Genomic DNA, 19,034 nt, shown 5'->3' on the forward strand with positions numbered 1-19,034 from the left:
AAAAGAAAAATGAAAAAGCAGAATTCAAGAACTATTGAATGAGTTGAACTAGAGTTGGTAATCTAATAGTATTGCGGAGTCGAGATAGCGAATTGGTAGTCGTAGTAAAGAAAGTTCATAAACTGAAACATACGATGGTGGATGTAGTAAGTGCAGATTGAAGCATCCTGGAAGCAATGGTTAAAGATTTTTAAAAACGTTTAAAGACTAACGGTATTTGCTGAGCAGCCTCTTGAGCAATCCTCATGAAAGAGAGCCTATGATCTCTGGTCTCCAAGTTTTAATAAAAAAGGTATTATTGCTGCCAGCCTTATCTGACAGCCACTACTGACAACTACTTCTTTTTGCACCTTTGCACTATATCCAATCAGAATAGCTAAGTGCTGATTAAGGCAGCCGAACATACGTTACACATGGCGAGCATCTGCAGGTATGTAGTGTCACCTTCAGCTTGAAAATGACAATTGCATGTAGGATTGGCTATGGATGTCACTGGGAAGTCTTTTGTCCTCACAGTCAAGCCTGCCACTGGTGTCTCATCGATGTTGGTGCAGAACAAGAAGTCTACCAATACGTGATGCCAATAAGAACAATAATACAAATTGTTACGGTTGGCTGGGCAGATACAGGCTAGGCCAATGGTTGGAGTAGGGCTAATCTGTCTAGTGAATAAAAGACTGGGAAGTTGTTTGCTCATGTCATTAGTAGCATGTATTTCACCAACCAAAATAACACAATGGTATACATTCACCATATGCTACTATACAGAATATCAATCAGTATCCGTCCATGCAAGGAAAATAAGTTAGAAAATACATTACACATTTAAAGTCCTTCAGTATTGAAAGGATAACTCGACAATGATGAACATAACGTAAAAAGGGTTGAATGTTTAATTGACCTTGTGATATTAGTCTAAAAATTATAAGCAAAAGCATGCAAGAGAAAAGGAGATGAAAACCACTTTGAAGATCTCCGAGTTAAGGTAGAGCCACACGTATCGTGTAATTTCAACTAATCTGGGAAATTCCATTCGTACGAAATTTCTGACCTGCCACACGGAGTTTCCCCACCACGGATTCGTACGAAACTAACTTTCAACTAGCCAATCAGAACGCGGTGATAAATTGAAGCCGATTCCGTTTCAATCATTTGCTTCAGACGTAGAAGAAAACGACCTTCAACATTCAACTAACCTTTTCAACCGACCAATCAAACAACGATTCGTAGGAATTTCTGACGTTTTGTCCAATTCAGGATTCGTTCATTGTGCGCAACCAACGATGGACGAATTCGTCCAAATGTCAATTCGTCCGAATCGTTTCGTCCAAATTTCGCTGATTTCGTGAGAATTTTGTCTCGTGTGGCCCTACCTTTAGTCTCCTCTATGCAAAGAGCCAATACGAGTAGACAACTCTAAAATTACACTAGCTAAAGACAAGCTCATAAATACTATAAACTGACTAACAAGCAAATACACATACAAGAGCAACCTTTTATTAACTCTTTGGGGACGAATCACGTGAAAGCCCGTCAACCGGGCAATGTCTCAGAGGCCGAATCACGTGAAAGCCCGTTAGAAATCAGTCTACGATAGACCTTTTTTAAAATATTTTATTTTTTAAGAAAAAAGCGTTTAAAAATAAAATTAATTATTTCATCAATTTCAGTAGGTTTTGTAGTAATGTTTTGAGACTGAAAAATAATCCCTAATACGCATGTGCAAGAAGAACCCGTTGCAAAAAAATGCTCTTCCTTTTTGGAAAGCTAGTCAACATGGACGGACGCGATTGTTCCAGCTCAGCCAAAAAAGTACGTTTAGATGAAGACATCAACTGGTTCGAAAGTGAGGAAGAGGATATCAGGTCAGAAGAAAGTGGGGAAAACGATGCATGTGAAATAGAAGATCAACAGAGTGAATCTGATAGCGAAAATGAGAGTGAAACGGCCGGCGATGAAACAGGGAGTATTTACGGCTTTCAAAGAGGAGCCGACTTAAAACCCAAAGATTTGCATTTTGATGAAAGCTTGGCAGGAGTAAAAAGTCGAATTCCTGGTCAGATAAGTATTCTTGATTATTTAAAACTTTTTATCACATCGGCCATCATGAATGTAATAGTTAACGAAACAAATAGATATGGCCTTCAAAAACATCGCGATGCCTGGGAGCCTGTCGATGAAAAAGATATTTGGCGAGTTTTTGGTTTAGTTGTGCTCATGGGTATTGTTAAAAAGCCTACTCTAAAATCTTACTGGTCTACCCGTGCCCATTTATCTACGTCAATATTTGGGAAAATAATTTCAAGAGACAGGTTTTTAACGATTTTAAACTGTTTACATTTCACTGACAACTCGGAAAACCCTGCTGGCAATAAATTGTTCAAGCTAGGCAATGTGTTATCCATGATATGTGAGCGGTTATCTTCTGTTTTACTGCCAGGTAAATTTATATCTTTAGATGAAAGCTTGCTGGCTTGGAAAGGACGGCTTAGCTTCAAACAGTATATTCCATCTAAAAGATCCAGATTTGGAATTAAGATATTTGCTCTCTGCGATGCTGTCTCTGGCTACGTGCACAAGCTGTCTGTGTACATAGGTGATGAGCGAGAGCAAGCTGAAGGTACCGGCAGAGGAGTCACCCATAATATAGTAATGAAATTAATGAATGGTTTGCTGAATACAGGTCGTTGCTTATATATGGACAATTATTATAATTCGCCAGAGTTAGCTGCTGAACTTATAAAAAATAACACTCATGTTTGCGGAACTCTGCGTCCAAACAGAAAAGGTGTTCCTAAAGATTTAAAATTATGTAATGGAAAAGCTATTAAAAAAGGTGAAACAACGAGTTTTTCTAATGGTGATAGTATGGTTGGCTGTTGGAGAGATAAAAAATGTATTTGTGTAATTTCAACTATGCATAAAAACTTGGAAGTCGTAGATACAGGCAAAGTAAATTATAAAGGGGGTAAAATTTGCAAACCAGCTGCTATTTTGGATTACAACAAATACATGGGGGGAGTTGACAAATCAGATCAAAACTTGCATTATTATAACGCTGCGCGTAAAACCATGAAATGGTACAAAAAATTATTTTTTCACTTATTGGATATTTGTGTGTATAATGCAGTCATAGTTTATAGAGTACATAGCGGCTGTAAAATAACTGACCTAGAGTTTCGAAATAAATTAATTGAACAGATATTTGAATACACTGGGTCTTGCCGCAAATACACTAGTTCCTGCGCTTCAACTTCTTCCCCTCATCGACTAGTGCCAAATAGTCCAGGAAAAAATAGAAAACCAAAATATAGAGTTTGTAAGTGCTGCTCAAGGCAAAATGATGACGGCACCCGTAAACGAAGCGAAACTAAATTTAGATGCCTAGCATGTGGAGTATCTTTGTGCGAGTCATGTTTTATTCCTTACCATGCTAGATAAATTTCTTTACAAATTGTAATTTATTTAGTTTTGGCAACTGTTTCATTGCTTTGTATTTTTAGCTTTTGTACATACATTTGCTGAAATGTCATCTAGTCTATTGTATTTGTTCTGCATTGCATTGATATGTTGTATTTGTTCTGCATTGCTTTGATATGTTGTATTTGTTGTCCATTGCCCTTTTCAGGGCAGCCAACTAATCAAGAGAGTTCAGTTCACATGTTCTGCAATGTAGCAGATTGCTTTCTCCATGATTTGCAGTGTCTGTTCATAATAAATGTTGCTTCTTGTCTGTTGCTGCTTCACCAAATGTGTGAATACAGGCCCACCATTCCATTCTTCTTGTACACAAACAGTTAATCTTTGCTGCAGCGCATATGAGTCTGTGCAATGAGTTGATATGCAAAATTGATACATATATAGCTTCAAGAAATACATATTAATAAATTGAATGCAAAAAATCATAACTGCAAACATATAGATCTCAAAATGCTAAGTTTTCACAAGCTGTCTGGAGGAAACAATCTCAGTCTGTATAGAAAAATATCTCAGCTTTCAGATGCATATTCATTTGCAGCTTTATGCCAAATTGCACGAGAGTTATAGCAAGGTTTGAGCTGCCTTGTCGGGCGACTGTTGCACGGTTATCGACATGGCGTCATGAGCATTTTGAAGGCCTTTATCCGCAATGCACCGAAGCTCCTAATTCTACTTTTAATGCACTTGAACAAATTTTTTTTTTGCAAACTCTTGCAAACATATGACACTGTGCAGATGCTTATTATAAATCATTTTCACAGAGTTATTGCTTTTAAAAATGTATTTGTTATCGATATTTTATGGAAAAAGAAGTGAAAACTTGGACAAATTAATAATTTGTCAAAAATAATCACAGACTATTTCCAGGAAATTATTGGCTGCCTGTTGAGAAATTTCTAAGCTGTCCAATGCATATTAATTTATAGCTCCATGTCAATTTGTATGCAAGTTATTGCGATTTTTAGGCGGCCATGTCAGGTCTTCAATTTTTGCTTGTCTTATAGGTCGCGCACTGATAATTTCGAGGTGCGCTCCCGTAATGTATCGGAGCTCATAACTTAACTTTCAAAGCCCTTAGACGACCAATTTTTTCTGCAAACTGTTGTGAACCTATCAATCCTTGCAAGTAGTATTTGTACAACATTGTCGATTATTCGTATCAATTTGGAAAATGCAATAGAAGTTGGCACATGAAAATAAAAAAATCATCTCTTCAACAAATGGACACGTTTGCTGGAAAGCATTTGCAAGCTAATTGCATGCAAAAACAATGAGCTTGTAGAATAATTTCTCAGCTTTCTCATGCAGGTTGATTTATGCCACTACCGCAGTTGTGATGTAAGTTACTGCAGTTTTTATGCAGTCATGTCGAAGGGTCAAATCGCCCTAGTAATTGCCCCCGTCCGCTGGTACTTTCCAAGCCGTTAGCCGATCGTCGCTAAAGGGTTAAAGAGACAATGAGAAGCAGTAGGTTATGAGATTATAGTTGCTGAGTGAGACAGACATACACGTGTCTTGTAATACTTTTGCTAAATAATATATAATACACATAATATAAATCTCCTCAGGACCAACGCAATTATTCGCCAGATGTTGACCTTTAAGGTGCCTATGGAGTCTTTATGCATAGTCTAAAGTGGAATGGAGAATGTGATAAGCTTTTGTTTGCTTTTATGCAAATCTGTAAAATTAGAGTTGTCTTCTACACGCAGTTTCAGCGATGTGTCAAGCAGCAGCTACTTTATCGACGATCCATGAATAAATTCAATAAAAAACTTTTAGCATACACCAAACGCATTTGTTATGAGACAAGCGTTCGACAATCGTAGTCTAAAACAATACAATCTTTATAAAGATCTCAGTCTATGACTTTTGCCGATGCATAATAAGGCATATGTTTAGCTTATCCGCTGTGGAGAGACCCTAATCAATTCGATTTTGGCTTACCATCATGCACACCAGCCACAGCAAAACTACTGTTTTTCTTAAAACTGTACAGGGGGGTTGAGATTAGAATGCTACTACATGTTATGAGAGTCAAATCAACAAACTACCAGGTAATACAGCAATACTAACCAGTGGTGCAACATAGAGTTTTTATCCAGATGAGCATCAAAGCGTATAAGACTCTAAGTAGACATGTTAAATTATAAATGCATATTAGGAGACAATTATCAAGCTATTTCAACAGGGAGCTTTATTAACAAGAGCTCTACTCTCACAAATCAAATCTGACAAATGGAGAAGAGCCGTTATATAACATGAAACACTTAAATACAGAGACTGATTAGTAGTGACAGGTGAATAGACGAAGAAGATGACATCTACTGGCAAGTGCCACATGTGAAAGAAACTAGTGTACATTGAATGTACAGTAATGATATAAGAGCATGCCAGAAGAGCGATATCAGTACAGTTATAATTGGCAGGGAACCGATAAGCTTGCAGAGAACAGACAACTCCTAAAAAACTTTGAAAATGCCTGCTTAGCGAGTCATTACACATATTAGCCAGTTATGTTCACTCCAGACAGGTGTGTACAGCTGTATATCAGATTATCTATAGATAATGCACAGTTTCATAGCTGTCACTATACAGTAATGCAGTGTGGGACGGGCTGATGGACTGCGGCGCTGCCCCATGTTGAGATGGAGTGGGCCTGGCATTTAATTAGACTACTAATTGCTTATACCTAAAACATTTGGCATTCAAAGAGGCAATGTAATACAAACATTTCCCAGGATATCTCATGCTGTCTGTTGGAAGTCTTGCAGACGATGTAAGTGTAACCTAACACCAGGGCCAAGAACACTTTTGTAAAACTGCTGGCCCATTAGTTCATAGACTACCTGATATAGGTCAAATACAAGATGATATTTCACGAATTTTACCTGATATAGGTCAAACAGAGGATGAGCTTTTCGAATTGTACCTGATACAGGTCAAACACAGGATAGAATACTTTTGTAAAACCACAGGTCCGTTAGTTTATAGACTGTACCTGATATAGGTCAAACACAAAATAAGCTTTTATAAATTGTACCTGATTAAGGGAATGAACAAGATCAAAATGTAGAAAAATTCTTGCAATCTCCTAACAGTTAAAACTTATTTGAAGTCTGTTTGAACTACACCTTTAATTGAACGCCACCTCTATTTGACTGCCTCTTTGACAGTCTTTGATCTTTACGAACCCATGTCAAGTGATCAGTAGATCTAAACTCAGCTTACAATGGATTGACACTCGTAACTCCCCTTCTATTGCACACTAAAGGCTAGTTTTGACTGAAAACTGTAGCAAACATATCAATGAGTGCAATGAACTTTTATGCAAATTATTAAATATAGATATAAAATAAAAATATGCCTTCAAATTTAGAAAGAAATAAAAAATTGAAAGCTTCAACAAATTGCAGTGCAGGCTATAATATCATGGCAGGTTAATTAAAAGCAATATATATCCACTGGTAGAGATATTTCTCGGCTTCTAATGTATATTTATTTAGAGATCTTTGACAAGTTGGAGGTAAGTTAGCAGATTTATTGTATCCAAAAGGGTTAATGTCACTCTACCGGAAGAAGGGTACAAAATACAGGCAACATTCGCTTCGCCCATAAAAGGGTTAAATTTATTTTTTCAAAATTCTGACAAGTTATTTGAAAAATACAACGCCACGGATTTGAGTGCCACCTCTAATAAAGCGCCACTGCAAGGGAAGGACTGAGAACTAAAGCCCCATGGCGTCCAAGTAGTAAATGTGTTACAGTAGTTAGACAGAAAATGCACTCCAATTGTTAATACTCAATTCAGCAGCATTTCGCATCAATCTTTTATTGTGAGTGACATAAATACTGTTCAGAACTTGTTGTTAGCTGTCTGCTCCAAAGATTCAACAGAGTATGTTGATTATACAACGGTCGTGATGAGATTTCGTAAAATTAAGTTGATAACTTTTGAAACAATAATGTCAAGGTTGTTGGAACAAAAATATGTCCCATTCGTAATGTAAAAGTTAATTCTTTCAAAACCAACTGCCTTTCATCTAAGGTGATGTCATTTTATTCATTTGCCTTATACACATAAGCTTAAGGAGTCATCTCATGTGAATGTCTATCTATTCTTGTAAATTCCAACAAATGATGATTATCGCACAACTCTGTTGACAACAAAAATTTTCAGTCATGAAATAGGCTAGACAAAATTGACTAGTTTTCAAAAAATTTGAAAAATATCCCTGGACACACTCTAACAGTTATTCTTGCTGCATTTGATGAAGCGCATTAAATGGCACCGAAGGATTGTCGAAGGATTGCCGAAGGATTGTCGAAGGATTGTCGAAGGATTGTCCAAGGATTGTCGAAGGATTGTCAAGGCTGAAAAGCTGTGCATGTATTATCTAATGCCTCTGAACATATGAAGTTGAATAGCTAATATATACGTATATATATACTAACTAGGTGAATGCCCGGCGTTGCCCGAGTAATAAAAAGTCTTTGGACAGAACATTTATTTTTATTTAACATATGCAACATTTACCATTCTAACTTTTAAACTTTATATTATGAAAAAAGTGTTTCTGCGCAGTTCAAATGAATTAAGAGGAAAAATAAAACAACCGAAAAGGTTTCCAACTTTTTCAAACAGCTGTAACTTTTAAATTTCATATCATAAAAGAAGTGTTTTGTTGAAATAAATTAGGAAGAAAAATAAAACTGTAAACGTGACTAAATGTAAATGTGAAATAATTAGCAAGTAATGGCTAAATATATTCTGTTCCGCTATGATTACAATGAAATATTATTTGGTATACAATTATGACTTTAGTCCATTTTGTGATTATGATCTGTAAGAAAATGTAATATTACAATGCGTCATGTGCAGAGTTCTTACCTTCGAGACAGATGTGTAACATAAACGCTGAATTTAACTTAAATGAATTTAGCTTACTAAACACATACTTGAAGGAAGTTTAGTATGTATTTTAGTAAACTTTAAACTTTTACCTAAAACTTTATCATTTATCTGTTTGCGAATCCGTTTTTTACCATAACGGAATCTGTTGAAATGAGATAGCGAGTGGCAAAACAGCATATCGACACTTTTGTTATTTCATTGTAATCAGTGCAACAATCGGCAAAATTTAATTTGGTGCGAAGAGAAATTATTGTTGATGTTGTATGGCTGAAAACATATTCACCCTAGTATGAGACAGCCAGATGACGACTAACTTGGAGATTCATATATAAATATACACGCCACAAATTACATATTAATCCCACGGCTCTGGTTATGCTTCAAGTTAGCAGGTTGACTCTCAGCACGACACTAACGGTTAAAAACAATTTACAAATTCCCTTCTATGGTGGAGTTACACGCTATCAAGAAAGATGCCAAGGAAGCTGTTATCAGCACGGAAATATGTTTCCGATGAAAGTCAACGATGGGAGAAAAGACTGCCTACTGACTCAGAGCTCACCACATGTGGTATGTGTGAGAGTATGTCGGCACAAAGGTAGAAAAACATAAGCTCGCCTCATGATTGGTTTTTGATGTTATCAAAGCACTGTGAACCAATATTTTTTGTTTGTCGAGTAATTATCATGAAATGAGCTGTAGCCTTGATTGACCTGCCTCTTGACCTGCTGCCATCAAAGATGATGAAACAAACCATCAATTAATCAGAGTAAAGGTTGTTTTTGTTGAAAGTAACTCACGCAGACAAGGGCTACCTAGTGTTATCTGGTGATGCTATTATATATATAACATAATTCTTCCATTTAGACTATTTCTGCTGAAATGTTCATGTTATTTACTACGACAGACTGTCTGATATTAACATGAATTTTTATTCTAGAATTTGTTTGACGTTTCAAATTTAAAGCGCCATCAATCTTGATTTTTAGGGCTCCAAATATACAACTGAAATTTATATAGTTTTATTTAATTCAAATGTCATAAAGCTATTAGTAACTACCTAAAGTATTGGCTGTTAGGTTTGGTGTTCTGAAATGAAATTAATAAAATATGCAATATTTTTATAGGAATATTTGCTCTAACGTTTGATGATTTTAGCTTGAAACACAAAATCTTTACGTCACAAGGATTTAGGATAGAAGCCAAATTTCGACTTGAAATTAACTTCCTCACAATAGTTTTAAAAATGAACTTACACCAAATTTTTAGTAGATTTTATTAGAAAGTATCTGTACTTTTTATCATTTGAGATCGTTTTTGACGTTTGAGGTGATCTGACGGCCAGGATGTTTCAATATTAAAATTGACGAAAAACTTGATCGGGGTTAAAACATCCTGAAGAAAAATGTGCCGAAATGACGCCACTTGCTGCGATTGTTGATATCAGCTATAGCGTTGAAGTTGCAGCGTTATTTGTTTCTACTCTGTCAGTCTCGTTGCAGCTATAGATGTCATAATCACATTTTCGCTTGATCTGAGCGTTTTAACCGCGATAAAGTTTTGTTGATTTCAATATTGAAACATCCTGGCAGTCAGATCACCTCAAACGTCAAAAACGATCTCAAATAAAAAGTACAGATACTTTCTAATAAAATCTACTAAAAATTTGGTGTAAGTTTGGTGCACTCCAAACATCAAAAATAATTGCAAATGATAAAAAAATGCCGATACTTAATAATAATAAAATTAAATTTTGTGGAAGTTCATCTTTAAATGGTTTCTGAGATTTTCTAAAGAATCGAACAGAAGATGTTTGTTCCTTGTTTTTATTACTATTATTTTAATTTCATGAAAAGCATTAACTTTTTACTACTATTACCAGTCTTCATGAGTAGAAGGTATGAAGCACTGTTTAATATTATTGAAGTTAAGTAAAGTCAAATTATGTGAAGAAGACTGCATACTTATGTGATCATTTACAGAATTGATAAATTTTGAGAAAACAGGGCAGAAGCAGTTTTTCTCACAGGAAACTTTGTTGTAGCAGTGAGAATGATGATGTGAAATCTCCAGAAAATTGGCTGCGTTACCAAACAAAAACTGATACTCAAGACACTTTGCAAAAGCAAGTACACCTGCTGCTAAAACTTCGCGAAGGTTTCTGATCACAGTGGACAAATGAAAAACAACACAGCTGACAACCTCATTACCCGCCATATAATTGCTCACTGTAACATCCTTAAACCCAGCCACAACAGTGTCCCAGACTGCCACTAGCTTTGAATTAACTTTTAGAGTAATTGAGCTAATATGTACTACTCTGGTTGCAACTGCATCACTGGAGCGCTAATTACTTGATTGGATGCACTAATTGCCTGATTACACGCACTAATTATTGGATTACACGCACTAACTTATGGATTTGATGGGTAGGATGGGAAAAAGGGAAGGAGGCTACAACTAAGCACATGTATTCTGTTGTACATTGACCAGGCAACTCACAATATATAGTAGTTTGTTAAATGAGATGACAGATTATTTAATAAATTTTCCAACATTATCAATGGTCAAAAGGTTTGAGCAAGGTATGATTACAGTATGAGTATGATATGAGTACGATAGGGGTACGATAGGAGTAAAAGTATGAGCACAGTATGAATATGGTATGAGCATAGTGTACGCTATGAGTGCGATAAAGTATGTTACATGTGTACGTTATGAATATGATGTGGGTATGATACACATATGGTACGATATGGAACCATAACATGATGTGAGTGCAGTGTTAAGACGATACTTGAAATTGACAACTTTCATCTAAATAAGCTGCCCCCTTCCCAGCGAAAACTGAAAATCAGTAAAATAAAAACTAATTTGTGAAGTGTGAAGCAATAATTTGAAGTTGAAAATATATTGAAGTTATTTTGATTGGCTTTCAGTTTATATTTCAATTTGAGTCCCAGTATTTTGAGCCAGAGAATACACTTATGCTTTAGTATGGACTTGATCTGGTCATGCTTGAGATTAACTGAGTTCATTGTAAGAAGGAAGTCACATCTTTGTAAACATGCAAAGTATTTACCTATTCGAGGTTTTTAATTTTTCTTTAGTTTTTTTAATGAATATTTTTTACCCCGCGAAAGGAGAACCATGAAGTAGTAAGAGATTACTGTTTAGCGGTGAGACTGTCTTCATTCTTTGCACGTTATTCACTACGTTATTCGCTACGCTACTCTCTACGCATAGGGGCTACATGATTGGGGTATACATGAGGGGTCTCGATTTCAATTGCGTATCCGCCACAATTCTAGAAAAATCTGATTGTGTTTGCCTTTTATTGAGCATATGATTGCAAAATTGGCCGTTCCAAATTGCGTAAAATTTGAACGATTTATCACATTTAAACAGAAAACTACTGCTAGTACCATGGATTATTTGTCATCAACCTGTAACTATGCTAGAATAGAAAACCAACAGCATATGCACCTTAAAACAGCATGGCAAATAATACAAACCAAGTTCATTCAGAAATGTGCCTCAAAACATAGTCAGGCCTGACCCTAGTACTAGCTCAGAGCTGAAGGTTGCAGCCGATTCCAGGCTATTGAAAAAAGGGGTGGTCACACGAGAGCCGAAACGAACTAAACAACGCAAAACGACGTCGCTATCAGTTGTAAACTGTTTGGCCAAAGACATTTCGGGCCGAAACAAACCATTTCGGTCCTGCTCGAAATTTTGTGGCCAAACCCTTGTTCTTATTGGCTGGTTAAAATTCTAGCGAGCACGCATCACATTTCTCCTTACGTGCGAGCAAAGTTATAAAAGACATGGAACGATCTTTTTATTTTGTTAAATAAACAGCATGAAGCAATTTACGACAAGGCTCACTCGGACTTGTGATTGTGTTGCATAAATGTAAGACACTGCACTTAAGTTTTGCATAAATGTAAGATAATGGTTGTGGTTTTCTTTCGTGTAGAATATAAGTAATGTGTAATACTAATCCTGATGAAGTATCGTTGACTGATTTATTTATGTAAAACTGCAGCACTATGGTAAAGACTGTTTTCATTTGTTATGTACTCAGCATAGAAAAACATTCATATGTTAATAAAAAATATAATTATGTTGATGGGAAGGGTTGGCAAAATCTGTGTCTCGAGTGATTTATCTTGAGCAGCTGAACGATCTTCTGATAAATCTGCTGCGTAATTATATTAATTAACCCTTTGACCAGGTATAAGCCCCCCCCCCAAAAAACAACCGAGACTCGTGTAATTTATTTTCGAAAATTCAATAAAATCGATATTTTATGAACATGCATAGCTCAAATCTTAAATTTAATTCTATGAACAAAAATTTTTGTACATATACATTCATTCACATATCTACTACTCAAAAAAAATTACAACCATGTGCAATTGTCTCTGTATGAAATGCTTGGAAGCATCTTTTTCGGTAGAGTCAAACGCTATAACGTAGCCGTGCGAGCCACCATAACGATCGTTTTCTCTGCATATTCCAAGCATATTAAAAGTCTAAAAAGTTTACATCACTCCCATCATTTGAATTATTTTTATTCTGATCAGACCAAAAAATCCCCAACGATCGCAGGATAAAATAATCTTTTATTTTACCGTTTTGAAATCGAGCAGATGTTGACTGGTTTTTCCAACTTTTAATCTTTTCCAAGGAATCGCGATTTGTTTAGCTTTTAGCACAAAGCAACGCCTCTCAGATAATCATTTCATATTCTAAATCATCGACTGATATCTTTTTGATGATATTTAAAGCTTACTAGTGTTCATATCCTTTGTTTAACGTTACTAGACGACAGCTTTATAAACGTCTAGCGAAATAGACATAAATGTCGTTTCCCCACGCAACCGGTAAACGACATTCTGGTCGTTTCCCCTGCCAAAGGGTTAATTGTTCCTCAAAGTTTTTTGTTTACCATAGAAATATTTAGCTCAAATACATAAAAACTACCAATGAAACAGTGTCCTGCCTCCATGCGTATGTTATCTAGGAAGCGAAGTGACTTCGGATGCCGTGTGACATGTGGCTTAGCCGAGCCAAAGTAAAACAACCTCCGAACCAAACCTAAGTCGGTTCGGCCATCTGTGACCACGGTTTTAGGCGGCCTCAGGTGTTTAGAGCCCTTTCCTTAGCCAATCAGCTGGAAAATTAATCGATGTTCTGATTCACTACGTTTCCCTGGTGCTGTTAATTCACTACGTTTCCCTGGTGCTGTTAATTCACTACGTTTACCTGGTGCTGTTAATTCACTACGTTTCCCCGGTGCTGTTAATTCACTACGTTTCCCCGGTGCTGTTAATTCACTACGTTTCCCCGGTGCTGTTAATTCACTACGTTTCCCCGGTGCTGTTAATTCACTACGTTTCCCCGGTGCTGTTAATTCACTACGTTTCCCCGGTGCTGTTAATTCACTACGTTTCCCCGGTGCTGTTAATTCACTACGTTTCCCCGGTGCTGTTAATTCACTACGTTTCCCCAGTGCTGTTAATTTACTATGTTTCCCTGGTGCTGTTCACTACGTTTCCCTGGCGCTGTTCACTACGTTTCCCCGGTGCTGTTCACTACGTTTCCCTGATGCTGTTAATTCACTATGTTTTTCTGGTGCTGTTAATTCACTATGTTTCCCTGGTGCTGTAAATTCTGTTAATTCGCAGACTTGCACCATCCGCAAGATGGAAACGACAAAATCCCGCAAGCCAAGCGAGTTTTGTTACTCGCCATGTTTTGTCGAATGTTTCATGCGAGCTGTTCAATTTTAACCATTTTCTATACTTCAGTCGTGTCTAATTTGATTTGAGCGAGACAGGAGGGCACCGCTATGACCTTTGGCATAGACTACCTTACCCTTTTAAACAAAGTGCCCGCGTTAATCCGCAATATGTGAATGCTTATTGTGGATTACCGCACTTATCAGCCGGTAACTCAACGTGCAGACAACTCTGAATCCGCATTATCCGCGCGATACAAACAGTTATTAGAGGCGCGTGTAGGCATAATTACAATAGGAAGTACTAGTACCTTGACACTTGTATTTCACTACCATGTAGTTGACACTGACAGTTACATAGTATTTGGAATCGACGTCACAGCTATCCTGGAGAGGAATCACTTCATCAATTCGTAACTGCTCCGAGTTGAGAGAAAGGATAGGAACTTCACACTTGGGCTTGCCATTGCAATCCTTTTTAGCAGATTCCGTGAGGCTTGCACTACGAAGGCAGCAGTTGTTGCACCAAGCAAGTGAATGAGAGAGATGCTCATCTATGATTCAAATTTGATTGGCAAAATCTTGATTCATACAGGGATTTGGTTAAAATTGATCCATAGTAATTGGGTTGATGCAATAGTGGTACTACAATTTCAGAGATCAACTTTGATGGCAAAATACTGTTAATGGAAGAAGTTCGGCACTCAAATTTTGATCCAAATGTTTTCAAAACGTAGTCATAGCGTTGAAAGAAAATATGGCAATATATATATCTTAGAACTAAAGAAAAATAAAATCATACATTTTTATAATTTTTCAATTTACACGTGTGACCTACGCATGGCTGTGGCACGAAAGCTACAGCTGTTATTTTGGTTATTTAGATTGAGGTGTCATAGGACCAACTAAAAGAGAATAAGGTGTCATTGAGGGTCATCAAAAAAGAGTCAGTCCTAAGTCTAACTAAAAAATAACCGAATTTTCCATTGAAAAAATATTGGTCTTTCAAAAGATTGGTCTAATTTAGATCATCGAGAGTGGGAAAGAGGAAGCTAGCAGTAAATGTGGGACAAAATGCAATAATAACAAATGAATAAAAAATCAGGTATGAATATAGTGTCTATAGTAGTGCCGGGCACCAGTACTTTTTGACCAATGGGTTTTTCGGGTATCGGGTTTGTTGATACGGGTTTCATGTCTAAAAATTCTAAAGCAATTATAATTCTATTCAGTTTATTTAATAATTATTTTTTACTATTTGCTATTGACCGGTATTTGTGCTCACAGCATTAACAGGCGGGTTGTTAAAAAGCGCTTAGAGCGCAGACCGTAATAGACCGAGTTTTTGTCCACTCTACTCAACGGATTCGTGTACCAAAACCCGAACTCGCAAGTCAAAACCCGAACCTGCAAGATCGAAATATTCAAAATTTCTATTACAAGAAACTCAAGAGAAGATAAACCCGCGAGTTCAACGAGTTTTATTACCCGTGCCCAGCACTAGTCTATAGTGACTTGTTAGTTTTGAACACAGTGTCTATGGTAACTTGCAATTTATGTAATTTATGAACATAGTGTTCCCTGTATTTAGAGTTACTTGCTAAGGGAACGAGAAACTAGCAGCTTACGTAGGCAGGTGCAGTGAACGCAATGACAGTACATGTCGTGTCAACATTCTTTGTGCTTCAGAATATTTGTTTAAAGGGGAAAGTAACACCATAAATGGATGAATGATAAAATTTTGTAACATGATATGAAAAAGAGGAAAAAGGTTCTTCTTGATGTATTGGCGTATCCTTTTACAGAGCACCGATGGCATAGGCTCCAGGCAGTTAGACTAAACACTGAATACAGTTAATCTTGTTTTGCAAATCAACATGTTCATTTCCCCATATTCATCGCATTAAACTGATGGATTTCTGACTTTTGGCTGTCTAGGATTGCTTTGGCAAAAATGTTGTGTGAGAAAAGAATCTGATTAGATTATTTTATGTAGGAGAATCTGACTGGCGTGAGATAGTCTAAAACTTTGATCTTGTAGGATGCGCCATTGCATGACCTGGTCTGGTAAAACCTCTACTTCCAATCACCTCAACATACAAACTTTTCAAAATACAACTACAGCAAGGATTTTACTTAAAGGTTGACTTGCAACAAAATTCAAGTTACAGTTATTTGCTATCAAAAGATTCACCATGTCTTACTCTGCTGTGTTGTAGGTGCAAATATGTGGTAATGTGATTACAAGCTCTTAAAAGGTCGAAAACGAAAAGCCGCCGTAGATTGGAATCTCTTTATTTCTCTGACGTAGTCATTACAGTTGGTTATTGTCTTGTCACGTGATGTTCCCACGTGAATTGAAAGGCCAATAAAATGCTCAATATAAAACTTATCGTAGCACTAGTTTATGACAAACACTTCGGGTTTTACCGAAGACCTCGTATCAAATATAGATGCTCGCTACTACACAGTTTTGTTTCGACTGGATCTAATCGTCAAGTCGTAATCTGATCATGCGACCGAATACTTCGCAAATAATTTCTGCAGCAATTTTCGATTATCACAAGTGACCAACAGGCTCGTCATGATTATCAGACAATGATATGTACTCCTTCGAGCTAAGGTTAAAAAATATAACGAATTTTTACGGTAAGTTATAAGATATCAGTGCTAAAAGTGACAGCAATACAATGACGATAAAATAGATGCGTAAGAACAATAGACATGGTTTTATTGAATATTTGTGAAAATATTTCGACGAATGAGGTTGCATGAAAGTGTAAACAGAAACCATCTTGTAACAACTACGTCCCATTTGAGCCGTTTTGGAAAGAGAATCCAAACTACAGCGGTCTCGTGTGGCTGCGATTAACTGTTCGTTTTTGATCTTTTAAGAACTTGTAATCACATTCCCATATATTTTGCACTTACAACACAACAGAGTAAGACATAGTGAATCTTTTGATACCAAATAACTGTAATGTGAATTGTGCTGCAAGTCAACCTTTAACACTTGAAAGTCAACCTTTAACACTTGAAATCTAGCTTCCAACAATTGACGTTCAAAACAATGCAGTTTCACAAATAAATGTGAAAAACTAATAAAATTAAAAATAAAACACAAAAATATATATGAAAGATTATAAGAATAAAAGCCAAGTTAATTTGAACTTTACCTAATCTGTGTTATAGCAAGTTACTGAGCCAACCTCTATTACATCCCGTATCCTCTGAACCTACACTTACTTTTGTGTATCCATGGCAACGTAACAATAATTTTTAATGATTTATATTTTAGTTTTTACGTGTCATGTTCTACATACTGGATGTGTTACACTTGTTAAAATGGTGCAAGTAATTACCAGCAATGTTTATGAAAGAGCTATCGAAGGAGATGAAATGAATTAAATGAATTCTTATACATGAGAATACAATATATTCTTATGAAAATTTATTTCCAACATATGACTTATTTGTATGCACATCATATCTAGGAAAGAACTAAAGTCGTAAGTAGAGGTTTGACTGGAGAATCTCTCAGTGACCAAGTGTTGGACTCACACACCTTATAACACTTCCTTATCCCTACCTCGACTGCTGGCAATCGTTCTGTTGGGTAAACTTGGTGGGACACCCTTCTTCCTCCGGCTCACCACCATAAGCCACGTCTACTATGGTGATAATTTCATAAGGACTACAGGCTATGCTTACAACACCTGCATTCAGACAGCCATATGCATATTTGGTATTATCCTCGTTTCTTGCCAGCCAATTTCCTAAAACAGCATCACAACTGTTCGAGATGCTTTCTTACAGCAGATAGCTTACCAGACCTACTCGGTCCTCGGTTAGACTATAGTAGACGCTACTACAACATAAATAATCCGTTCCAGGAACGTTTACATTATAAGGATTTTACAAATACAAACAGTAAAATACATGAAAATTGAGTAATTGGTTTTAAAATCTTCCCAAACTTACACCTTTGACTCTTAAAAAAATTGACTTAACTTTTATTATCAACTTATTATTTATTATAACTCAACTATTGTTATAACTATTATTAACTTAACTTACTTACTTTACCTTAACAGTAGGTACTTCGACATTGCTATTTTCCACTCATAGTTACCAAAGCTTGAGGGTATCGATCCCAACTATTACTGTTGCTATAAAGAGCGCCTGTGAGAGCCGCAAGCACCAGATCTATGGTGATTCACTAATGCAGTAAAATCATGCAGAGGTTGCCCCACACAAATGACAGGAGTTGTCCATACAATAGACACTCTGACACACTCCGCATTGCATTTAGTTATGTATATTATTGTGTTTTTCTGCTGTATCTGCTGCTTTTTCTCAATTTTTCTAGCCATTTTTAAAGTCCATCTTCCAAGGGCAATTTAAAGGCCATTTTTAAAGACCATTTCTGAAGACCATTTCTGAAGGCCATTTATAAAAGCGACTTTTAAACGCTATTTTTTTAATCTATTCTTTGACAATGAATTGTTCCTTTCTTTTACACTGCTTCACCGCCGCATATTACTCTTGTTGAGTTAGTAGTTATAAACAAAGGTACTAGTACTGCTATAAACAACAGAGTTCTTACTTCAGAGGGTTCGTACCACTTGGCAAGCATGTACTATACTTATACAACAAGACAATGGTGTAAGAAGACAGGAGTTGGGAGTTGAGTTCCCACTGCTTGTGAAGTCTCTCACTTGATATATGATCATATAACAATTGAGGTACTTCAAAAGCGATAAGAGGGACAGACGAAGGCCGTTAAGTTGATGACGTGAGAAGTAATAAAACTGTGACACCAAATACCACCTGCTGCAAGATGCCTGCCGATGGGAACCAAAGGTTATTAAAAATCAGTTCCTCTGATGACAA

At 36.5% G+C, this 19,034-nt stretch overlaps 1 protein-coding gene across 1 annotated transcript in view; it reads right to left on the reverse strand.

Annotated features, from left to right (window-relative positions):
• LOC137404008 (uncharacterized) overlaps positions 1-19,034 on the reverse strand; it is a 51,393-nt gene that overhangs the window by 20,513 nt on the left and 11,846 nt on the right. Inside the window, exons 3-5 of the mRNA XM_068090166.1 lie at positions 17,731-17,917; positions 14,453-14,643; positions 407-564 (exon numbers count right to left, since the gene is read on the reverse strand). Of these exons, the coding sequence (XP_067946267.1) occupies positions 407-564; positions 14,453-14,643; positions 17,731-17,917 (536 nt within the window). The remainder of the gene's footprint in view (positions 1-406; positions 565-14,452; positions 14,644-17,730; positions 17,918-19,034) is intronic.

Source organism: Watersipora subatra, chromosome 9, assembly GCF_963576615.1.
Source record: "Watersipora subatra chromosome 9, tzWatSuba1.1, whole genome shotgun sequence".
NCBI classification, from domain to species: domain Eukaryota; kingdom Metazoa; phylum Bryozoa; class Gymnolaemata; order Cheilostomatida; family Watersiporidae; genus Watersipora; species Watersipora subatra.